This window comes from Ovis aries, chromosome X, assembly GCF_016772045.2.
Source record: "Ovis aries strain OAR_USU_Benz2616 breed Rambouillet chromosome X, ARS-UI_Ramb_v3.0, whole genome shotgun sequence".
NCBI lineage: Eukaryota > Metazoa > Chordata > Mammalia > Artiodactyla > Bovidae > Ovis > Ovis aries.
Window position 1 is genome coordinate 31,915,734 of NC_056080.1, and position 25,581 is coordinate 31,941,314.

At 36.1% G+C, this 25,581-nt stretch overlaps 1 protein-coding gene and 1 non-coding gene across 10 annotated transcripts in view; one reads left to right on the plus strand and one right to left on the minus strand.

Moving 5' to 3' along the window:
- Positions 1–25,581, minus strand: part of DMD (dystrophin) — a 2,668,835-nt gene that overhangs the window by 1,552,685 nt on the left and 1,090,569 nt on the right. For all 9 annotated transcript variants that reach the window (XM_060407875.1, XM_060407877.1, XM_060407874.1 and 6 more), the window contains one exon: positions 21,570–21,689. In XM_060407875.1, coding sequence (XP_060263858.1) covers positions 21,570–21,689 — 120 coding nt within the window. The remainder of the gene's footprint in view (positions 1–21,569; positions 21,690–25,581) is intronic.
- On the plus strand, positions 10,506–10,577 carry TRNAA-UGC (transfer RNA alanine (anticodon UGC)). The gene has a single exon. It is a non-coding gene; the product is annotated as a tRNA-Ala (tRNA).

The window sequence follows — 25,581 nt, forward strand, 5'->3', positions numbered from 1 at the left end:
TGATTTTTAAAAGTATCTAACTTTGAGTATCTTATGTATACTAGGAGTTGTAAAGAGCACCTATCAGCTTCTGCTTATAATTATATAAGCACATGCCTTTCATTTGTCATTAGATTACTTCACTCTTGCAGCTTACATAGAAAAGTAGAGATACTTACAAGAAGTATAAGGCAGATATCACACCACTATTTGAAATATCTACACAGCAAATATAAACAGGAAAAATATAAATGTAGAATGAAATAGGATTTGTCATTGATAATATGGAAAATATATATCTTTCTTAGGTCTGAAGATATATGTCAAAAGAATAATAGTCTGGCTAAAAAATAGGATGTCAAAAGACTCTCATCTGAAGCAATCTTATATAATTAGAATTGCTTAATATCTTGATTGTAGAAGAATATTAGTACTGACTTAACATCATATCCACGTGTGAATTTTTAAAGTTAACTGGATTATTATTACAAATATTTATTTTTTTAAATTTATTTAGTTTTTTATTTTTTAAATTTTAAAATCTTTAATTCTTACATGCATTCCCAAACATGAACCCCCCTCCCACCTCCCTCCCCATAACATCTCTCTGGGTCATCCCCATACACCAGCCCCAAGCATGCTGCATCCTGCGTCAGACATAGACTGGCGATTCAATTCTTACATGATAGTACACATGTTAGAATGTCATTCTCCCAAATCATCCCACCCTCTCCCTCTCCCTCTGAGTCCAAAAGTCCGTTATACACATCTGTGTCTTTTCCTGTCTTGCATACAGGGTCGTCATTGCCATCTTCCTAAATTCCATATATATGTGTTAGTATACTGTATTGGTGTTTTTCTTTCTGGCTTACTTCACTCTGTATAATCGGCTCCAGTTTCATCCATCTCATCAGAACTGATTCAAATGAATTCTTTTTAGCGGCTGAGTAATACTCCATTGTGTATATGTACCACTGCTTTCTTATCCATTCATCTGCTGATGGACATCTAGGTTGTGTCCATGTCCTGGCTATTATAAACAGTGCTGCGATGAACATTGGGGTACATGTGTCTCTTTCAATTCTGGTTTCCTTGGTGTGTATGCCCAGCAGTGGGATTGCTGGGTCATAAGGTAGTTCTATTTGCAATTTTTTAAGGAATCTCCACACTGTTCTCCATAGTGGCTGTACTAGTTTGCATTCCCACCAACAGTGTAGGAGGGTTCCCTTTTCTCCACAAATATTTAAAGTCACTATTTCTCTAAATATTACAAATATTTAAAGTCACTGTTCTATTAAGAAAACTCAGTAGAGTAATAGTTTTCTGAGTAAGAGTTGCCCTGTCTTTAGCCTGTCACTAATACTAGTGGCTCAGTGGTAAAGAATCCACCTGCTAATGCAGGAGATGCAGATTCAGTCCCTGGATGGGGAAGATCCCCTGGAGAAGGAAATGGCAACCCACTCCAGTGTTCTTGCCTGGGAACTCCCATGGTCCGAGGAGCTTGGTGGGCTACAGTCCATGGGGTCACAAAGGAGCTGGACACAACTTAGTGACTAAACAACAATAACAATATCTATATGCACATGCTATTTTAGTATGTAATATAAAATAAGCACTAATATTTTTTAGGTGAAAAAGTGTGTTATGATATTTGTACTGTTTTAAGAAATGTATCATTTATTTCAACACTATGAGGATGCACTTCAGAGTCTAAAATTTCAACTTTTTGACTTCCTTATAAATAATAAAATTATTTACCCATAGATATTAGACCTCTAGAGCTAGAAGAATCTCAAAATACGGTATGTCTTATTTTGTATAGAGTAAGAACTAGAAAAAATGTTTGTTACTCATATGTTTTACAAATATACTCAGTATCTAAGATAAACTTGATCATAATTTCTACATTACTTGATACTACACATTTGGATTGGTCCAACTAGAAAACTTTGACATATGATTCAAATAATATATATGTAATTAGCATCATGGCAAAACCCATCTATTCCTAAATAACTCAGAGACCTACTCTTTTTTTATTGTATTTAATCTACCACCTTTTAGAAAAGGAAGTCTCATACACAGGGGTAAGAAGTAAGCAATAAATGTTTTTCTACAATATTAAAATGATCATGAACTCAGATGCAGCTCAGTCACAGGTGAGTTTTCAGTTTTTCTGCAGAAATGTCAAATAAAAATGTTATTACTTTTGAGCATAACATAAGTGATTTTGCATTTTTTATAGTTTCATTCTCTACTCGACCACTTTTGAATTACATTAGTTTATGACAGAAGCCTTAACACTGAAACAGTGATGCAAGATACCTAGGAAACGCGCTAACATAACTCAATGTATTCAATGTTAGCTATTTAATTATTACAATTAAACTTTGGGATTTTTTTCTCAAAAACATATTAGAAGTTATTTTAGTAAACTTCCTCGTTACCTTGTAAGGACGCATCAGATAAAATGGCATGTAGCATATCTGGTAATGGATTAGTTTTGGAAAAAAAAAAAAACCAGCTTCAAATGGAGAAATTCTTGCCCATTAGCCATAAACTACACCATCTGCCTGATTTTACGATGCATATATAAAAGGTCAAATCGTGGGACATTTATTACAGGGCTCCAACCCCAGTGGAGATGGGTGTCAAGGGCTAAAAGAGAAAATCAAACTGTAGCACCACCTTCATAAATGAAAGAAAATGAACTAAGACGTCTAAATAGATATACTATCTTCTCTCCAGTGCTACCAGACACACAAAGCTAGAGTCTAGCAAAGTAGTATCTTAGGTTTGCAATCTCATAGATAGAGCTTTTATAATTTATTGATTTTAGTAGGACATTGTATAAAACAAATTCACATAAAGACCTCTATACTAAATTGCTGAAGATTAAATTTACAAAATTGTAAAATATACTGTGATACACTTTATACTATAGATTCTTTCATTATTAAAAAGCAATAGTAAATATTTTTTATACAGTCAACCTAGTCAAAACAACCTAGTTAAAACAACTATTTTAAGAATATTATTTCTATCAGCAGATGAATAGATAATGAAATTTTGCCATTTGCAACAACATAGATGGGCTTGGAAGGCATTATGTTAAATGAAATAAGGCAGAAAGAGAAAGACAAATACGTATGATATCACTTATATGTGGACTCTTAAAAAAAAAAAGAAGACTAGTAAATATAACCAAAAAGAAGCAAATTCACAGATACAGAGAATAAATTAGGGGTTACCAGTAGGGAGAGGGGAAGGGCAATATAGGGGTAGCAACAAACTATTAGGTCTAAAATAAGCTAAAAGGATATATTGTACAACACAAGGAATATAACCAGTATTTTATAGTAACTACAAATGGAGTATAATCTTTAAAAATTGTGAATCACTATGTTGTACACCTATATTATATTATTATACATCAACTATACTTCAGTTTAAAAAAGATAAAAAGATTATCATTAAAAGTTTCCTTTGTATTGAAATAATCATAATAGATAACTTTTATAGTTCCACTGAGGTTAAATATTTAGTCAATATTTAATTTATAGTTAAGTATAAGCTCTGATTCATTCATTCACCAATCATTAATTTATTTAAATAACATATTTTTGAACATACACTATGTACCAAAAATGAACAGAATAAAGATGTTATGGACTGAATTGTGTTTGCCTAAAATTCATAAGTTAAAGCCCTACTGACCTCTACCCCAGAATGTGACTGTTTTAGAAGATAGGACCTTGACAGGCAGGGCCTTTAAATGGGGCTTTTATTTATTCATTTATTTTTTTAATTTTTATTTTTACTTTATTTTACTTTACAATACTGTATTGGTTTTGCCATACATTGACATGAATCCACCACGGGTGTACATGTTACATTAAAATGAGTATGTTAGTGTGGATTCTAGTTCAGTCTGACTAGTGTCCTTATAAAAAGAGGAAATAAAATAGTGTCTTTAGAAAGACACTAGGGATGTATGGGCACAGAGGAGAGGCCATTGGGTGGACATAGCAAGAAGGCTGTCATTTGCAAGACGAGGAGAGAGGCCTCAGAAGGAATCAAACCTGCTAATACCTTGGACTTCTAGACTCCAGATCTGTGAGAAAACACATTTCTGTTGTTTAGGAAATCCGATCTCTGGCATTTTGTCATGGCATATCTAACAAACTACATAGGACAGATTTAAGAGAGGCTGATTCCATGGCACTGCAAAATGTCTCACAAAATTAAAATCGTTACAAGTAAAGATGCACACATTAGAGTCAGGGCATTTTAGAGAACACATTTCAGTTACTAGTGTAAAATGAATTTAACTTGTTCAAATAGAGCAGAATTTTAATAACGCATTGGGACAACTTCTCAAATACAAACATGCTATCATTTTGTGATTTTATGTGTTATATTGAGAGTATAAAATTATCTAGAGTCAAAACACTTGGATTCAAGTCTTAAGTCAATCAACTGCTTGGATTACCAATGTGTGTTGTTGTTTAGTTGCTAAATCACATCAGATTCTGTTGCAATCCTATTGATCAGTAGCCCACTTGGCTCCTATGTCCATGTGATTTCCCAGGCAAGATAGTGGAGTGGGTTGCTATTTCCTTCTCCAGCAGATCTTCCTGGCCCGCCCAGGGATCACACACATGTTTCCTGCATCGGCAGGCAGATTCCTTACCACTGACTCTCTTTCAAACTATGGAAATATTTTAAATCCATAATTTCTTGTGATACTAGGAGCAACTCTTTATCTTCCCCTACTCAATAAAATCAAGTGACTTTTTCAACAAATTTATGGCTAAATCATATGTCTCTCAAAGAAAATAATCATACCAACAACTTAAAGAACTGCTTCAAGTATTAAACAAGATTATGTATTGAAAAACAGTTTTAATTTGAACTGAGTTGTGTTGATGGTTATTTATATTTTGCTTGATTGTAGTGTTGCTATGAAGCCTTCTAAGAACCACCAAGGGTGAACTATTTTACTCATTCTAAAAAAGTACTTATTACACCTTTACAAATAGATGTTTAGAACTGCAGTATATTCTTTATTTAAAAAATTTCCAACACGAGAGCATACACATCCTTCAGCAACACATTCTACTGCTTAAATATTACTCACAGAACAGTCTCAATGAACTGAATCCAAGTCACTTCCGTTACAAAGCAGGCACAGTGTTTTTACTGATCTCAGTGATTAGTTAAGTGAATTAGAAATCATGGTACATGATACATGTGCTCACAGGTTCAGTTCAGTTCAGTTCAGTCACTCAGTTGTGTCTGACTTTTGTGACCTCATGGACTGCAGCTCGTCAGGCTTCCCTGTCCATCACCAACTCCAGGAGCTTACTCAAACGCATGTCCATCAAGTCGGTGATGCCATCCAACCATCTCATCGTCTACTTTCCCCTTCTCCTCCCGCCTTCAATCTTTCCCAGCATCAGGGTCTTTTCAAACAAGTCAGTTCTTCACATCAGGTGGCCAAACTACTGAAGCTTCAGCTTCAGCATCAGTCCTTTCAATGAATATTCAGGACTGACTTCCTTTAGGATGGACTGGTTGGGTCTCCTTGCAGTCCAAGGGACTCTCAAGAGGCTTCTCCAACACTACAGTTCAAAAGCACCAATTCTTTGGTACTTAGCTTTCTTTATAGTCCAACTCTCACATCCATACATGACTACTGGGAAAACCATGGCTTTGACTAGATGGGACATTTGCTGGCAAAGTAATGTCTGCTTTTTAATATGCTGTCTAGGTTGGTCATAGCTTGTCATTCAAGGAGCAAGTGTCTTTTAATTTCATGGCTGCAGTCACCATCTCCAGTGATACTGGAGCCAAAGAAAATGAAGTCTGTCACTGTTTCCACTGTTTCCCCATCTACTTGCCATGAAGTGATGGGACTAGATGCCATGATCTTAGTTTTCTGAATGTTGAATTTTAAGCCATTTTCTTCACTCTCCTCTTTCACTTTCATCAAGAGACTCTTTAGTTCTTCTCTGCTTTATGCCATAAGGATGGTGTCATCTGAATATCTGAGGTTATTGATATTTCTCCCACGGATAGATTTTTGCAATACCATATTCACAGATATAAGAAAACGTACATAGTACTTGAATTTATGGATTTATCTATTTATTGCTTAGAAATGCTGGCCCTAATTTGAATTACAAAGGATGGAGCTAAACAATTTTTGGATTATCAGCCAGCTTTTATAAGCACTCAGAGATGCTGGTTCCTATCACTGCCTGAATGGGTGCAACTTCATTGTTAGACAAGTGCAAGAGATTGGATCAAATGGAATTGATAGGAAGCTAATTTTTTTAAATTACTATATTAGGGTTAGAAATCTCTCTAAAGAAAAAAAAAATCAGTCTTTGAGTTGCCATTTAAGTATATGAATCCCCTGAGCTTTTAGGAATAATGCATATGTTTGTAAGCTAGGTAAACATTAGGCACATAAATGAGAAATGAATTATAATGTCTCACAAAGTGATAAGAAGAAATTAATTTGTATTTATGTCCTCATTTTGTCTCAGCAGTAAGAACAGCAAAAGGTCAGTTCATTTACTCTAACACATTTTCGTGGGCTAAATCACAGCTCCATTATCCTCTAGGCTCAGATCCACAATGGGGAGGATTTTTCCCTCCCATTTAATTCACATCACAGATTGTTATACATGCCAAGGACATTTCTCATCTGAATTCCTTTGTTTGGTTGACTTGGCTTTTCAAAGCAAAAGTGAAAAATGGCTATCAAAAGAACATTTGGATAAAAGCAAGTATAAGAAATTTGACAAGTCTGAGAGGTAAAACTTAAGTACCTTGACCCTTGAATTTATTGAAGACAGTGTAAGAAAGTGAAAGCTAAACTGTGCCCAGCAAGATTGGCATTAAGAGATAAAGTGTCCGCAAGAGTATGTCCACTAAGGAAGAAACAATTACGTGCCATGGACCACACAATGCAGCAGCAACTGAGATTTATAAGAGAGGGAGGCAGCAAGCAACTCATCTCCTTTTATCCTAGTTTCAAACCCTGGGATATACTCCTCTGCTAAATGAATTTTACGTGTAATGAGCCTTCTGAAAAATAATTTATTTATTTCTTGAGTTTTGTTTCTTAATTTGTAAACACCTATACAGTTAAAAACAATTAGCAACTCCATCTTACATCTTACTGATGGTGAAATGGAAACAATATCAAATGAACGAAAGCACCCATTATGAGGTTAGAAATGGCCAGAGTATTACTGACTACTGTTTAGGCAAGTCTATGATTCTCTTCTCAATTTTACATTTTTTTAAAAGAAACTGTTAACTGAAGCATATATTATAAAATGCCATGTCTTAAAGCTCACTGTCTAACATACAGTTCAGGGTGAAAAAACTTATTTTGATGTATTAGGAAACACTTATTGGCGGTTTCTCTGAAAATATCATTCTTACTTCTGTTTAAAGGATCCTGTAATAACTCCTAACCAAACTCAAGGAACTCCTGTCACTTTTAATGGTGTAGTTTATAGATGAGGAAACTGACACTCAGACAGGTTAAGTAACTTATCTAAGGGCAGAAAGGTCAAAGGATTGAGTATATAGGATTTGACCTTCAATTCATCTGGCTACAGGCCCATGCTCTTTCACAATGCCACTCACTTGATAGAGCATTCAACATAAAAAATATACACCTTGTGATTTGTACTAAAGAACACAGTGGAACGTACAGGGATACCAGGACTATGCTGAATCTTTTTTGAGTCTTTTCATATTTAATTTTACCAGGAGTTTGATGAGATTTAACTAAACATTTCATCTAACCTACCTGACAAGTATTTGCAGCCTGCTGTTACAATTTGATTTAAAAAACATTTTTGATATTTTAGCTCCGTATCTGTTTAAAACGTTTTTTAAAAATCAAAAATGCTGACACTTCTAGATCAAGAACAGGTGTTCTTTGCAAGGACTTATTTTGAAAAGGTAAATATGACTGTCTGATTCGTTAATGAAATTCTGCCTTGGTGATCATGCTAAAGGTGTAGGGAGATTTTTTAACTTGAAGAAGCATGTTCTTCTGTGCTATGGCAATCAATTCCATATTTTATTTATTTTTCTGAGTTTCTAAAGTGCTAATGAATAAATCTGGGAAGGCTCTGTTGTTGTTGCTGCTGTTATTGTTTGCAGGCTATTATTTAATGTTCTGTGGCAGCTTAATAAACTCCGCACTCTCCAGCTCCGCCAGTCTATTCAATTGGGACACCAGAAAATAAAGAACAGGAGTCCTAAGGAGCATTCCAGCACAACAGTGTTCCCTCCAGCATCCATCACATTTCCAGGCATTCCTTGGTAGCTTGAGGTTTTACCGTTCTTTATTGGTTTTTACCTCCAAGTCTCTGACCGTCCTGAAGGCTGCCCTCCCCCTCCGTTTACTCCCGTGCTTAATGTCTGGTGTAGAAATACATGCATTTCACATAGTATAGGAATGTCTCAAAGCTGAATACCACCACTGTTATTATCAATACATGGTTTTTCTCCCAGGCAGTGTCTTAATGACCCTTTTTTCTCTTTCTTTTTCATTAAATATTAATATCTGTCTACCAGTTATTTAAAGTAACAACAAGGCTATTTGTGGTGAATTTTTTTTAAAGACACACAGGAGTGAGAGTTACATGAAATTCCCTGTATTCTCTACCTCAAATTCTAAGTCTTTAATACTTAAAATGGATATTAGGCATTTAGCAGAATCTCTGAATCTAACTAACTTGCTATATGTCACTAGGTCAAAAGTACAGACAACCTGAATTCTTATCCGACTTCAATTGCTGTCCCCCTTGGTCATATCCATTAGCAAACTCTTAATCTCACCATGGTTTAGCTGTCCTACTAGTGAAATGGATATAATAATAGTATCTGCCTCCTACTCTCCTAGCCTGGTCAATACTGGGGTTAGGTCAACAAATATGAAACTGCTCTGAAGACTATGATGAATTATAGAGATGCCTGTCAATGGTAAGGACTTAGAACTTAGTTGATGGAAAAATAAATCAGCTTTTGTTTCCAGGTGTGATAAATCTACAGCACAATAGACTTTTTAATAGAGAATACACTGGAACATTTCAGCATGATGTTAACTTTACTAGGTTTCTGTGTTTTACCTACAGTCTAATAAAACTTAGTTTTGTACAAGAGTTACAAATCTCTTCTTTTGCATTTTTAAACCAGGAGCATTTTTCATTATGTGCCTTATTTACAGATAAGTGACTGGAAATCCCTCTATGTTCCATTCTAACTCTTGCCATGGAATTTATTCCACCTATAAGAAATCACATGTTCCAAGAGGTACATAAAATAAAATGTATAAAATAATCTAGGTGTAAGGGAATGAAGAGAGATGACTGCAGCTAAATGGAGAGCTCATGGTAAAGTGGGCAGATCTATTCAATTCCTGCTGAGGTTAATATTCAGGAAGACAGACCCAGGATCATCAAATCACTTATTTTCTCTAGAAAGGCTAGAAATTCATAGCTTCATATCATATTTCCTAAATTTCAATGATAAATATATTATTAAATTCCATGTGGACTGAATATATGTGTGATTTTAGATGCAATAGACAAATTCTTAGACAAAACTTGAACTGACAAAAAAGGGAAAATCTGGAAAATAGAGGTAAACTATTTTTAAAAACATAAATCAAAACTAGAAAGGCTTAAGTCCATTAAATATACTGACTTCTCATTTAAACCTTCCCCCATGAAGAAAATTCCAGGCGTAAATGGTAAGTTCCCAAGCCTCCACGCTGCTGCTGCTAAGTCGCTTCAGTCGTGTCAGACGCTGTGGGACCCCATGGACGGCAGCCCACAGGCTCCTCTGTTCCTGGGATTCTCCAGGCAAGAATACTGGAGTGGATTGTCATTTTCTTCTCCATAGTCAGGTACTTAACTCTAGTGAGCATATCACAAGAAAGGAGAACAATACTCCTTCATGGACACAATGGGAAAACTCTAAGTCAAATGTTAGCAAAAAAAATAAAATAAATAATAATCTAGCAAAACATTCAAAGGGTTATACATAGGCTCCATGTTTGGTTTATCTTATATATCAAGGCTATTTTAACATTTTTTTAAAAAGCAATTAATTTTACATATTAATGGAACAAAGGAGAAAACTAACATGTTTGTGTCAGGTTATCCTGCAAAATAAGTTTGATTAAATTAACATCCAGTAATAACAAAACCTTTTAGAACACTAGGAGAAAAAGGCGTGAACAACAAGCCTACAGGAAATATCATACTTGACAGTGATTTACTAAAAGCCTCACCTCTGAGGGGGAAAAAAAAAGAAAACTCGCAGCGGCATAGCGTCAGCGGGGATGAGGTCAGGGAGAGAGGGGTGACCTCCTCCCCGCCTCCCCCTCCACCCCCGCTCTCGCGCCTCTCCGACTGCCGGCTACGGCGGGGTATGGGCCCGACGCTCCAGCGCCATCTATTTTCAGGAATAGGTGGCTCTGCAGCGGTGGGGATGTAGCTCAATGGTAGAGCGCATGCTTTGCATGTATGAGGTTCCGGGTTCGATTCCCGGCATCTCCACTTTAACTGAACTGCAGTTTCAGCTGACTTCTCACATTTTAATCCTTGAAAGGATTAATATTGAAGCATAAATAATGGAATCTTTGAGCTTCCCTGGTGGCTCAGACGGAAAAGCGTCTGTCTACAATGCCGGACACCTGGGTTTGATCCCTGGGTTGGGAAGATCCCCTGGAGAAGGAAATGGAAGCCCACTCCAGGACTTTTGCCTGGAAAATCTCATGGACGGCAGAGCCTGGTAGGCTACAGTTCATGGGGTCGCAAAGAGTCGGACACGACTGAGCAACTTCACTTTCACTTTCTTTCACCTCTGAGAGCTAAAATGAGAAACAACAATAATCTCATTGTACTAGAGTATGCAGCAAAAAAAAAAAAAAAAATTCAAAAGAAATTAATAAGATGAATGATTGGAAAGGGAGAAATAAAACTGCCATTAACCCCAAACCACCTGGGTACATACATCTGAGTGACGCTACAGAGAAACTACTCCACTTAAGAAGTAAACTAAGTATCATTTCTGGATATGAGGCCAAGGAACAAAAATAAAAGTGTACTTCTCAATATCAGCAACAGGAAATAAAAAGTTAAAAACTTAAAAGATAACTATTTGCAACAAAACCAGAACTATGGAAAACCTAGCAAGAAATCACACAGAAAGTCTAAGACCCACTATCTTGAGAACCATAAAACATTATTTAGAGAAAATAAAGACCTAGATAAATGAAAGAATATTTCACTCATAAATTAAAATATTTTATTTAATAAAGACATTTACCACAAATAAATCTATATATTCAGTGAAATCCAATTAAAACCAAAACATTTTTGAGGAAGTGGTGATAAGCTGATCCTAAAATTGATATGGAAAGCAAATTAATAAAAATAGTCAACACAATCTTTAAAAAGAAGAAAACAAATACAAATATGAAGGGCTTACCCTGGCCAAGCTAGACTCAGTGTTCTCTGTAGCTTCATTAAACTTTAGACTATAGGCCCCAACATCTCTTCTCAGAGCACTTTAGAAAGAAGTTGTAAATTTTTTTAATCTGCCAGTTTAAGATGTAAATAGCCTACAACCCAAGAATATCTTTCTCAAGGACCTGTTAGCCATCCCTTTGAAATGTAATTATCAAGAAAGATAGGGCCCATGCCTTCCAGACTCTGTGGGAGGGTAGGAGCCTAACTTTGATAAGGGACAATTAGCAAATACAAAATGGCTTAATCACATTGACCATCCAACCTTTTAATGTGCTCTAATCTTTTTACACTAGCTCATCCCAGCACTTAAGAATTCTCCCACCTTTGGTTCAGTGGACCAGAGTTCAGTCTCTCTCCCCTAGTGCAATAGTCTTTGACCCATCAATGCAATAATCTTGAATAATTTGTTTTCTTGCCTGTTTAATCATCTGGTACAATTTTTATTTTATGATACTACCAGTATCAAAAATATTAGACAGCTATAGTAATTAAGACAATGTCGCATTGACATAAGTATAGGCAAATGTACACACAGAAGTAGAGCCCATAAAGTGAACCACACATGTATAGGCTTTTAACTAAAGGTGACGCTGCTGAACACTGTTTGCGATAAATCATGCTCTGCCAGCTGGATCTAAATAGGAACAAAATGGACATTCATTCCTTTATCACACCAGAAATATGAGACGGAATGTAACATGAAAGGTCAAGCAATAAAGTACCTATACAGCCCTCCAAGAAAATATCTTCTAGGTCTCAGAGTAGGAAATGCTATTTTTAAATTCAAGACAAAAATACACTAACCATAACAGAAGATATTGAAGTGGGGTATAATGATTTTAAAACTTCTGTTTATTAAAGTAGTATTCATTAAGGAATAAAAAGATAAGGTATTTAGTGGGGGGGAAAAACTTGTAATATAGGTAACAAACAAAGGATTATCATCCAGAATATATATTTTGAAAATAACCACAAGTCACTAAGAGAAATATAAAAAAAAAAACTCAGTAGAAAAACAGACATTTCAAAAATGAGGTCTTTCAAATAAGCAACTAAAATAAACTGAAATTGTACTCAACTTCATGAGTCATCAGTACATGCAAATTAAAACAAGACATGCCATTATACAACTATCAGAAAGGGTCAAATTAAAAATTTGACAGTATCAAGTAGTAAAGAAGATATAGAGCAATTTGTATCTTTATTGACTATTGAAGAGAAAAAACTGTAGAAACCAATTTTAGAAAACTCTAGTAATACCTATAAAGCTAAATATACATGTATTTAATGATCCAGCAATCCCAATCCTGGCTGAATATCCAATATAAAAGCATACAAATATTCACCAAAAGATATGTATAATTATTTTCATAGCAGAATTATTTGTCATGGTCCTACACTTCAAACAACCCACATTTTCTTAACAGTAGATTGTATAATTAAACTGTGGTATATTCATAAAAAGAAAAATTAATGAACTAGTGCTATTAATATAAGCAACATGAATGAATCTCACAAACAATGTTGAGTGGAAAAAGTCATATATCAACCTATCTATCTATTATGCAATTCCATTTACATTAAGTGAAAAATACAGCAAAATTTATCTGAGGTATTATAAATCAGGATAGCTGCTGCTGCTGTTGCTAAGTCACTTTAGTCATGTCCTACTCTGTGCGACCCCATAAACGGCAGCCCACCAGGCTCCACCGTCCCTGGGATTCTCCAGGCAAGAACACTGGAGTGGGTTGCCATTTCCTTCTCCAATGCATGAAAGTGAAAAGTGAAAGTGAAGTCGCTCAGTCGTGTCTGACTCTTCGCAACCCCATGGACTGCAGCCCACCAGGCTCCTCCGTCCGTGGGATTTTCCAGGCAAGAGTACTGGAGTGGGGTGTCATTGCCTTCTCCAAATCAGGATAGAGGTGGGACCAATTTATGACTATGCAAGGACTTGACAAGCATTTTGAATGTTGACAACATAAAATCTTTTTATCTGGGTGTGAAACTATGGGTATGTGACCCATGTAAAGTCTTCAAGCTTTAATTATGATTTATGTACTTTTCAGAGTACTCCAATAAAAAAATTGTGCCATAGTATAAAATATTTTTTTTCAGAGACCAACAGGGCCAGAATTCTTTTTAGAGTATATGAGAATTAACACTTAATATTCATGAAGAATACTGTCATTCTAACATACTTGCATATATACCCCTATATATAATAATCTTCTAAAGGTCACAACATGATTTTCTCTGATTAAACTGAGAGATCAGGACAAAGCCTAAGCAATCTCAGCTCTGCCACTTGCAAACTACATGAACTTGGATTTAGCCTCATTACACACAGGCTTTCTCATCTGTGAAACAGAGATGGCATTACATACATACTATATACAATTTTTAGGAAATAATGAGCACACAAGTGCTAATAATTATAATTACTGCTTCATGGGCAACAGTTGTTGACACTTTGCTCAGTGAAAGTATTTCTGCCACATTTATTTTTATTTTAAACATGCTTTTTATTTGGCAAATACAAAATTAGAGACCAGAGAGAGATATCAAAATTATTTTCTTATGTATTCTTCTTCATAAATAACCTCTATATCTTAATTCTATAGGATTTAACATTTCATAGCTTTTTTCCCCACACTAATTATTCCAAAGGTATGTACCATAAACATTTTTAGTTCCATATCCCAGTTCCATAGCTCAGTTGGTAAAGAATCTGCCTGCAACACAGGAGATCCCGGTTCAGTTCCTGGGTTGGAAAAATCTGCTGGAGAAGGGATAGGCTACCCACTCCAGTATTCTGGCCTGGAGGATTCCATGGACTGTATAGTCCGTGGGGTTGCAAACAGTCAGACATGACTGAGCAACTTTCAACCAGTTCCAAGCCATGACAGACAAGGGGACATTTTAGCCTTTCTGAAGAGTTGCTTTTTAGTCGACTATTTTCCTTCCAAACAACAGAGGCACAATCATAGTATATAGATGGCACCAAAAAGGGAGTGATCATCACTATATAAAAATACCACCTTCACAAATGAAAATCTGAACTCAGTCTGCTACGTGAGGTAGGACTTTTCCAAGCAGACATGATGAACATGAGTATTCTGAGTGCTAGGAGTAGCTTGTACAGAGGTGATATACAGAGGATCAGAAACAGCCTGGAGGAAGGGGCTGTAGGTTGAGGGATATGAGGGGTATAATAGGAGGTAAGTGTTGAAAGACAGGTCGGGGTGGGGGTAGTTAGTCACTGTAGGCCTAAGTGGTAAGAGTCTCTGGAGAACAGTAAGTTACTTAGGATTTAGCAGAGGAGAAACTCTATTATGTAGGCTCTTGAAATTGTGTACTAACTTTAATGTGAAGATTGGATTGAAGCAAGATAAGAATTCAGGCAAGGGTTTCCAGGGGTTGCAGGTATGGGCCCTATCTTGGGAAATAGTAACAGGAACCAAGATGAAGCACTGAATATGAGTGACGGTGCAGCAATGTTTTGACTGATTACATGACAGGGCTCACAAGAGAATGGAAAGAGATATGCCTCCAGCTCTCTGGTATAGGTGTCAAGGTGACTGGCGGTGCAATGACAAAACTGGGGGAGTGAGTAAAAGAAGCAAATTTAGAGGCAAGTAGGACACAATCAGTTAAGTTTCACCTTGCTGTATTTGAGGTCCATTTTGAACTTCACAGGGCATATATCCAGCAGAAAATGGGAGAGAAAAATTGCGCTCAGGAAAGAGGTCTGGGTAGAAGACATACAGGCTTATCAACTTGTGCCTACTTTTGATAGCACAACCTTCTGAAGTAAAACAGAGAAAATGTCTTCCTTTTTTAATAAGATAAAATTGCTCACATGTACCTTATCTCTGCTTAGGTTTTTCTTAAAATTAAATAACTCCTGGCTCTACGAACTTTCTTTATAGGTTGTCATTCTCCCTGAAAAATTCAGTTAAGATATTAAAAGTGTATCTGAACCAGCACAGAACATAATTATTAGTCCTTATAATCTAGACATTATGCTGTATCCAAGACCACATTAATTTACTAAGAATTTATGTCATCGTGCTTTGATTTAATCTTAAATTTGTATCAAAGGTCAGTTGGTCTCTCTTTTTCCCGTCCTTCCATACACACACACACACACACACACACACACACATCCATATATATGGATAAAATGTAAATGTATACACAAGCATGTACTTGCATTTGTATAACTGTATGTATATAGTGATATAATACTTACATTTATATGTGTGGTCATACATGCTCTCACATGTATAGATGGGGACTGAGATCTTTCTTATCAAAAACTTAACTAAGCAGTAAACTTTCAATCAGTAAATATGCCTATTCTGATCAAAAACATGAAAGACAAGTATATGATACTTGTATGTGACATTCTAACTTCACAGGACATTGCTATAAAACTTCTAAAGCCATTTGAGAGAGGAACTCATCCAGTAACCACTCACATGGGGGTGAAGTTGGGTGTACTTCCCAACTATATCATCAAATGGATGCTTGTCCCCCAATTTTCTGACTCTGAGGATTGAATAAAGGGGTCCAGTCATTTTCAGCACAATTATCTCCCACATGAGTCAGATAACAGGAAGGAATATATTAAAACACAGACATTCACCACCAACCCACATAGAAATCGGAAGGCTCACTGTATCCATAGACATCTCATAACTTTGCAAAATACTTCAAGGAAATGAAAACATTTTCTATTTATTCCATTCTACTGGGTCAACCAACTTGATATAGCCACCAAAGAATGTGTCTTGATAATACCACATAATATTTGCACAAATTGTTCAATGTCATTTGATATCAAGTTCGTTTTCATGTCTTGATTTCAATGAGTGTATCCTAGTTCTTAGAGACCTTTCTAAACTTTGAAAATTATTCTTTTATGCAATAAATTTTTTTAAGTTCACTAGATGAGCAAGAAACTATACATGTGTGCATAGCCTTATATTAATAATCTGCTCTAAAACTGTACTTTCCAGGTTATTCTTCTTCAAAAGAGGCTACTTGAATGTATCCATTCTTTTGACATACCTTTAATTCTCCAAAATTTTAGACAATAGCTTTAAGATTGAGGTCATTTAGCAAAATAATCTACACTTTTTATATGCCAGAAACCCTCACAGGTCTGTGGCCTTAGACATATTTAATATGTTTAGCTTGACACTCAAGTGTTAAACCTGTATATAAGAACATGTCTAAAAATGAGATTTTAATAGCTCTACGTTTTATCAGGAAAATGTTTTCATTAGAGCATCTTCTGTAAAAGCTACTGGCCTCACCAGGTTTCTGATTCTTTTTTCACTAGAAACAGCTATCTCCCTAGAACAATAGGCTTCTTTTATGCTCTATTTATAGTCTTTTTTCAGCTTTCAAATGCGAAAATACCATAGGACCTATGCACCTCCGAAACACCTCCCTTATTTTGTTTTAGTTTCTGCTCAAATGCCACCTTCTTGACCTCCTCCATGTAAAACTGCTTCCTTCTCCAGTCTATTTTCCCTTATAGTTTTCAGCACCTTTTTCATAGTATAAAGCTTGCTTAGGTATTCTAATGCTTGCTGGAACGTAAGCTTCAGAGAGAAATGATTTATGTTTTGTCCATATTTAACCTCAAAGTTTAGACTTTTGGCTGGCACCTAGTAGGTACTCAATACATATCTGTTTGAATAACTGAATAACTATAGTACTTCTATCTGAAATACTTTCCTGCTCTCTACTGTTGCCTAATCAATTTCTATTAATCTTCAGAGTTCACTTTCTGCCACTTAGGTAGGCCTTTCTTTACCTTCTGGAGCAAGATAAAAGTCATCTAGTAAGGTATATATCTGTCACACTGAACTCATCATGACCAAAATTTTACACTTAACTGCATTTAATTAGTGTAGGTCCAGGAGGGCAGGTACCATGACTGTGTGCCCCACCCATTCCCATAATGGTGGTCCCAGTCACCATCTTGGCAAAAGGCTGTTGCTCGATACATGTTTGTTGACTGAATGAATGATAGTGGAGTTTAGCATCACACATTTAAGTCCAGCTCTTAGATAAAGCCCCTGTCTACCTACCAAGCCTTTGCTAGCTCCAGTCTTTTGAACTTCATTACTGCAACCAAACTGGCTCTTTTTTAATTCCTTGAGAGTGCCATGGCCTCCCTCATAGCTCAGATGGTAAAGAGTCTGACTGTAATGTGGGAGACCTGGTTTCGAGCCCTGGAGAAAGAAATGGCAACCTACCCCAGTTCTCTTGTCTGGAAAATCCCATGGACAGAGGAGCCTGGTGGGCTACAGTCCAAGGGTCGCAAAGAGTTGGACATGACTGAGTGACTAACACTTTCACTTTTCAGAGTCCCGTGCTCACTTGATATACTGTTTCTCCTTTCTGAAAACCATATGCACATCCACCGATCCCCTTATACATATACTTCAGACAGTTCCATCCAATGTGTCTTTTAGATCATAAACATCACTTTACTAGGGAATCATTTCATGCTTTCAAGCTTCAGCTTAAGTCAGACTAACCTGTTGTCACAAAACCTTTTTCCTTTCCCTCATAGAAATAAGTTATGTCCATTGTTAAATATTTGCTCATTTTTGTAAATCATGTAATTAGTGTTTATTTCCTCTGTTAGATTGCAAGTACCAAGAGAGCAGCCACCAAGCCTACTGTGAAGATCAAGGGTGACAAGGAATCAGCATTTGAATTCATAATGGGAGCCTAAGTAATGGCTACCCTCGTTTAAAGGTTCCAAGGAAGGTAGCATGCTTGCAAATTACCCATTTCTGACCCAGGAAGGCAGAACAAATTCTCTTTTTTGCTCACCATTTTACCTCTGTTACCAGCATAATCCCTCTGATATAGTAAAGACATTTAAAGTAATCATCAAAAAAAGAAAAAGAAAGAGGTATGGTAATATCTTCCATGACTGAAGATGCCACATAAATTACTTACCGTAGTTTTTAGCCAAGCTATTTCTCAGGAAAATTAGTTAACTGTCATCACTGCTTACAAATCTGATACCACAGAAACCTCTAAAGCTAAGGACAAGTTTCTGACCTGTGGTGACATTGCTGAGGGACAAGCTGAACCTCTGAGAGACAGAATCAAATTAATTTACAAGAGACTGTACTTTTCAGAGTATTATCCTTCATAAGTCATGCCATCTTTCAGAATCCCTAAGCATATGTTCTGACCTAACTTTGTTTTTCTTCAAACCTTTTAAAAAGAAGACTTCTAAAAGTCTTTTAAAGTTAGAGAAAAATCTACCTTCTAACAGAGTTCACAGATCTAAGTCAATACATGTAAAGATATTCCATGAGGAGTATTTTTAGAACTCTAAGTCAAGATGGGAAGCGCATCTCTCTCTCTCTGTTACTGAATTACATCAAAGACTTCCTTTCCGAGTCTTCCCCCATCTGTATCTCTTTCCTAAAGACACTGGGTATCCATTTTGAGGCTCTGATACTTCTACAAATTGGAGAGAAATGGGTTAAGGCATTGTGGTGATATGGGAGGTCTGAGGGGAGAAAGAAGGTGTGGGATGACCAGACCTTACTTCAACAAGAGCTCTTAAGGATTCTTCCTGGTTTCCTGCCAGTTCCCCCGCCCACTGTACTGAGTCCATATACCTGTTTCTTTTTCCTAAAATTCTTACTATTACTTCTAACAGAACTCCTCAGGGCCCAGTATGAAGCATGGGAGTTCAGTCTCTGAAGTATACATAGGCTTCTTGTCACACACACAGAGGGCATTTGTGTTGGTGTTCAAGCGACTCCTCTAATGTATTTTATCTTTTTACTCTTTATTATTTCTTCTCTCCTCCTCCTTTTCTATCATCTTCTCATCCTCTTCTCTTTCCTTATAAAAATTAAGCTAGGTAAGATAAGATTGTATCACTCATAAGGGACCTAAAAAAGAATTACCAAAATTTCAAAGTCAAATGAGAGCCCAATATTTCAGGGCAATTCAAACCAATGGTTAAATAAGGCATACAATTTAAACATGGATGGAATCCTCTGAGACTGAGGAAACTGTTGGAATAGAAGAGAGGCTAAAGCAGTGGCCTCCTCGCCACTGAAGTCCCTTAACTCTGCTCTTTTAGACACTAGTCAAGATTATATAAAATCAGGTGACAGTACCGGAAATGAGGTATCACAAGGGGAAACTGGGTTAAGGGGGAAAGAGGAGACTGGGAGGCTATTTTCAACACTAATTAAGGGGGAGGCAATCACAGACAAATATGAACTGAGTTTGTGTGAATCAGGAACAGCCAATACGTGCACAGCTATCTTAGTAGAAGTTTCTGGGTCAAAGAATTAAAGGCAGAAAGTATGGTTTAAAAAATGAGAGTAAGTAAGTATGGTTTAAAAAATGAGAGTAAGTAGGATAATAAATATAGAAAACCTTAGGGCCACCACTCTTAATTTATTACCTAAGCTCTAACCCAGTCACCATCTGTGAGTGCTCTGGACTGTTTTTCAAGGTGGCCTAGTCCCACAGGCATCACCTTGGAATAATTATATTCTAAAGCTAGTTGTACTAGGTCTGGTGATGCCAAACTGAATGTTTTTCAGTTGTTATTTTCACTGGAAATACTCTATGACTTAGAAAAGTTTCTGTTTTGTTTTTTTTTTAAGCAGTCACCCATCTAACCTCTGCCTCCAGGCCTTCTTTCAACTTTTCTGAAAATGTCAAGAAACACTGAATATTAGATTTTTACCTATTTGTAAATCGTCACAACGTTCTTGTATCAGAACTATGGAATTTCTTAAGATGGGTATAGCAGCAGCCTGTCAGGTCTTTAGCACGTCATATATGTGTGTTTGTGTGTAAAACAAATCTGATCACATATGCAATGAGACCTTATATTATTGAGTCTCATAAACCTTTTTAGATCTGTAATCCTCATAATTTCATTGAAACATAAGCAATTAACATGAATCACTAGTATATATTAAATGCTCAATTGTAGCAGTTCAACAGCTTTGTCGTTCTCATTTAATGATGGAGAGTGAGATAACGTTGGAGATTGAAGTCTAAAGCAGTAACCTTAGGAAATGACATTTCACTGGGATAAAAAAAAATACAATTCACACAAAAAGAGAAGAAAACAGAGATAAGGCTTTAAGAAATCGTGTTATAGGTTAGGTAAGAGAAACTAGGTTTAGAACAATCTTGGCCTTATAAAGCTATTTAAACCCACACTGATTGGATCCTGAGACGTGTCAGATTATTGGCCCCTAACCATCACAAAGAAAGGCAGGCATTTGGTGGGTACAATGAATGCCTCCAATATAATCTGTGGTTGTATAAATATGTGAATGTATGTTTTACAATCTGAACGATAAACTGCTGTATTTTTCCTTAATGTTGATGGTTTTGTATATGCATATACACATTGTTGAAACTTAAAAAAATACAATACAACTTTATCATTTTCAATTGTTCCAAGGACACAATTACTATGAGTCAGATGGAATGAGAGACTGATAGGCTAAGGGTCTGCTCCAATGGAACTTCCATGATTTAAAAATTCTGCTACATCCTCAATGAGACTTAAAACTGAAGGCTTCCAGGAATAAACATAATGAAGGTGTTAGACTTTTTATTTGATTGAATGTGATCCTTTTTGTGTTCTTTTTTTTAACCTTTGTCCTCAGATTGCAGGCTTGAAGAGAACATAAATAATATTCCACTACCAGTTATCTCATATATGGCATTCAACTATAATTAAAAAACAGATCTGCAGTTATGTATTTCCCCAAAGGCCAAGAAGCTGCTATGAACAAACAGTGAATAGTGAAAAGGAATTATGCACAAATGTCCCACAGATGAGATATAATTTGAATCAGTTTAAATAAATACATTGCATGCTTAATATTTGCCATATACAAATTCTGTTTTAAATATTCTAAATATTTTCTGAATTGCAATTAATTACTTTGAATTACATATTTACTGTATTAAAGAAAATAATCTGACCTTAAGTTGTTCTTCCAAAGCAGCAGTTGCATGATCACCACTAGATTCATCAACAACCACCACCATGTGCGTGAGAGAATTGACTCTGACTTGTTCCTGTTCTAGGTCTTCCTGAAGCACCTGAAAGATAAAATGTTTAAAGGAAATTAAAAGTCTCCTGATCTGTATGCCAAGAAACATTTCTTCCCAAATGAGTGTGATTCATTTCTGCCATTTCTGCTTTGACTAATGCAATTTTTATTAGACTAGAACCATTTCAAGCAAATTTTCTGCTATGGTGCTCAGCAAGTTTTGCACATTTTTGCCAACTGGATGTGAAAGCAAAGAGAGAGAAAGCATCTGCTGATAAAGGCATACTAAGATGTGCTGTCCTTTATCCCACTTCCTGCCACCTTTTCAAGGACTGTTCTCCTAAAATACCTGGCTGCTTCGAGCGTCTTCAGTGTCTCCTGTGCAGTTCTCCATTAACAACCAAAACAAAACAAACTCTTGACCCCCCAAAACCCCTATTGCTTCTGCCTTGTTATGTGTTCCTCTTCACTAAAAAATAGTGTTTTCTACAGTTACTCTTTCCATTCCCTTACCCTATTATTCCCTTTACTCATTATCCCATTAAAACATCTCTTATAAAGGTTGCCATCAACCTCCAGGTTCCCAAATCTAATAACCATTTTGTGATACCATTTTAATTGACATTCCAATTACCAACCTAATTAACCACTCCATATTGGACCTTCTCTCTTCTTGAGTTGCAGCACCACCCTTACCTGATTATCCTTGCATCTCACTAAGAACTGCTTTTTTTGTTTCTTTGCTGGTTCCTTCTCCTCCACTCAGCTAAAAATCGGATGGCATTCCCCTGGATAAAAACCAATGTGGTCCCATGACACTAAGAAGGGAAATCCAAATTATGTAACCAGAAATCCTTATATGATCTAGTACCTTCCTTCCTCTCTAAAGTAACTGCATACTATTCTCACCCTCTGACACTATGTTTCAGTCATACTTATCTTCTCTCTCTTTCACAGTGTGTCAAACTGTCTGCTTTACCCCCAATTTCTCTTCTTCCATATCTTTAAATAATCTCTCCTTCTTATCATTCAGGACTCAGTTTAAGCATCACCTGCTCAGAAAGGCTTTTCATGAAGATGCTCCCCAAATTTGCTTCTGAGTTACCATTTCTACAACTTTTTATTAACTCAAATCATACAGTTTAATTTTATCTGTTTCATTTAAAAATTTTATTTAATTGAAGGATAATGGCTTTACAGTGTTGTGTTGGTTTGTGCCAAACATCAACATGAATCAGCCATTGGGATACATATGTCCCCTCCATCTTGAGCCTCCCTTCCACCTCCCACCCCATCCCACCCCTCTAGGTTGTTAGAGAGCCCTGGTTTGAGTTCCCTGAGTCATATAACTTTCTTAACCTCGCATTTTCACATTCAGATTTTTCTTCTGTATTAGTCATGTGTTGTTTACGTACTGGAATATAAAGTCCATTAGAACAGAGGCACTCTCTGTCCTTCTCACTACACTCCACAGAACTAAAGATCAGTGATTTTTTATTGAATGAACAGCACCACGTGCAGGGGTGAGGGCAATATGCACAGATGAGTTTGGCCCTTCTTGACTGTGTAAAGACTACAATCTAATGGGTAAGATTCTATTTTTTAAATGTGTAATTATAATTATACTATCAAGCATATATAACCCCAAATAGTATTCCAAACTTTAAAAAATCACAGTGTATAGATTTCTTATAAAGATATACAGGGGAAGGCAAAGAGGAATAAATAGATGGTAAATAGAAGAGGACTAAACAGAGGAGGCCGTTCTAGATCCAAGACACCTGGCCTGGGAGCTCCAGTTCCACCAAGATCTTATCATGTTACACTAATTATTACCTGGAAATGACTAAATGAGTATGTAAAATTCCTAATCATCTACTCTGCTTCTTAGAATATGTTATTATCTATTACAAGAAAGAAGAAGTAGGTTTGAGACAAAGCCTGTTGTGCATGCACATGTGCTAAGTCACTTGAGTCATGTCTGACTCTGCGACCCCATGGACTGTAGCTCACCAGGCTCCTCTGTCCATGGGATTCTCTAGGCAAGAATGCTAGCATGGGTTGCCATGCCCTCCTCTAGGGGATCTTCCTGACCCAGGGATCAAACACGGGTCTCCTGCATTGCAGATGGCTCCTACCATCTGAGCCACCAGAGAAGCCCACAAAGCCTGTTAGTTTCTAGAAAACCTGCAGTCCCTACAGACAAGGCTGCCTGGAAACTATGGGACTTGCTCTTAGTTACTCAAACTGTATGGCAGGTGTAAGGGAACCTAAGAGGATTAGCTACATCACAAACACGAATGCTGGAGCATTTTTATCCTAGGACTTTTATTTTTCAAGTCTCAACTTTTAGAGCACTATAAAATCACTTACTTTTACTTCCTCTCTCCAGATTTTCATGGTACATTTTCAAGTGAAGCAATTTAGAATAAAATGACTATGCATCTATTTTGTGTGTGGAGTCTGTACTGCCTATCACGCCTTTGACAATCCAGAGCTTACACTGGTTAATAAAACTCTTTCTGCCGTGAGGCCGAAAATGGAAACATTAACATTCAGAGTTGCCCTTGAAAGTCATGTTTAGTCTGTGTTTTTTGAGTTATATAAGCCAGGACTGGGAACATTTCAAATGTGTCAGCCAGGAATTTTAAAAATAATAACTAAAATAATATTTTGGTGGCCAATATATCATAAACTGGTTTCTTTAATTTGGACAAGTCTTTTTTTTTCCTATCACTCAAGCATGAGGGTATATTCAATTACATATATTAAAGACAATTAGGAAATATTGCTCACATTTTTTACCTTTTTATGGTTTTCATTTTTTTTTAGCAAAGGAAAGTGAGAAAGTCATTGTTTGATTCATGAAATACTTATTTTGAAACTCAGGTTGCATCTTTATAAAACATATGTGATCAAATACACTAGTTTTTTTTTTCCCCTCCAGTACTTAGATTTCTATTTTATTTTGCGTATCTATTGCTTCTACAATCAGAAATTATATTTTTGCCAAATTGATCAAAGGTTTACATGTTATGCTTTTGCTGAAGTGCTAACACAGAGTCCCACTAAGCTAGTTGTGAGTTAATAGCTTCAAAAATCAAATATGAGAACTACCTGAACTCAAAGTGAGTAGAGGAAAATAAAGGAATATGGAAAAGGTTCTCCACAGTGGATGAAATCTTGAACAGTGCATAGCACTGCAGTAAATTAACATATACTATATTTAAGTCACTTCCAGTATCTCTTTTTCTCTTTTATGACTTATTCAAATTATATTTATATTTACTCCTAATCGGGGATTAAAACAGAAAAGCTTAAACTGACCTTTCTGAACATACTCAACAGCTGCAAGAGAAAACTACTGAAACATTTCATATTCTCTATTTTGCTAGAACTTAACTCCAAAAATAAATATTAATGAATATTATAGTATTAGCTAATTCCCTTATCTGCAAAAGACTATCAAATATCCAATGTCCAAACTTCATTTTTAAAAATGAAGTTGTCTCTTAGAAGAAGTAAAACTGCCATACAGAAAATAGTGGGTTTAAAAGTTAAAATTTTCTACCAACCCTTCTTTCCATGAATAAGGGCCTTAATCATTAGTATAAAGTATAGCTCCCTGCTTCCCTCTGTGGGAAAACATGGATTCTCAAGGCAATTAATTGTTAAAATATATTAAAGTTTTTAAAGCTAGTTTACAATTAATTTTTAATTAAATATTTACTTCATATGGATTTCAATTTCTCATAGCAGGATTTACACAATGGATATTTACAATTGACTCACTAATTAAACCTGATATATGAGCCAAATTATTTCAAGTACAGATGCATCCCCAGAGAAATATAGTAAGCTTTTTGCCTATCAGAAGATAATGTCATCAGATTAAAATGGTGTAATATGTGATTGTTAAAGCCTGTTTTTCCTTATTAAAA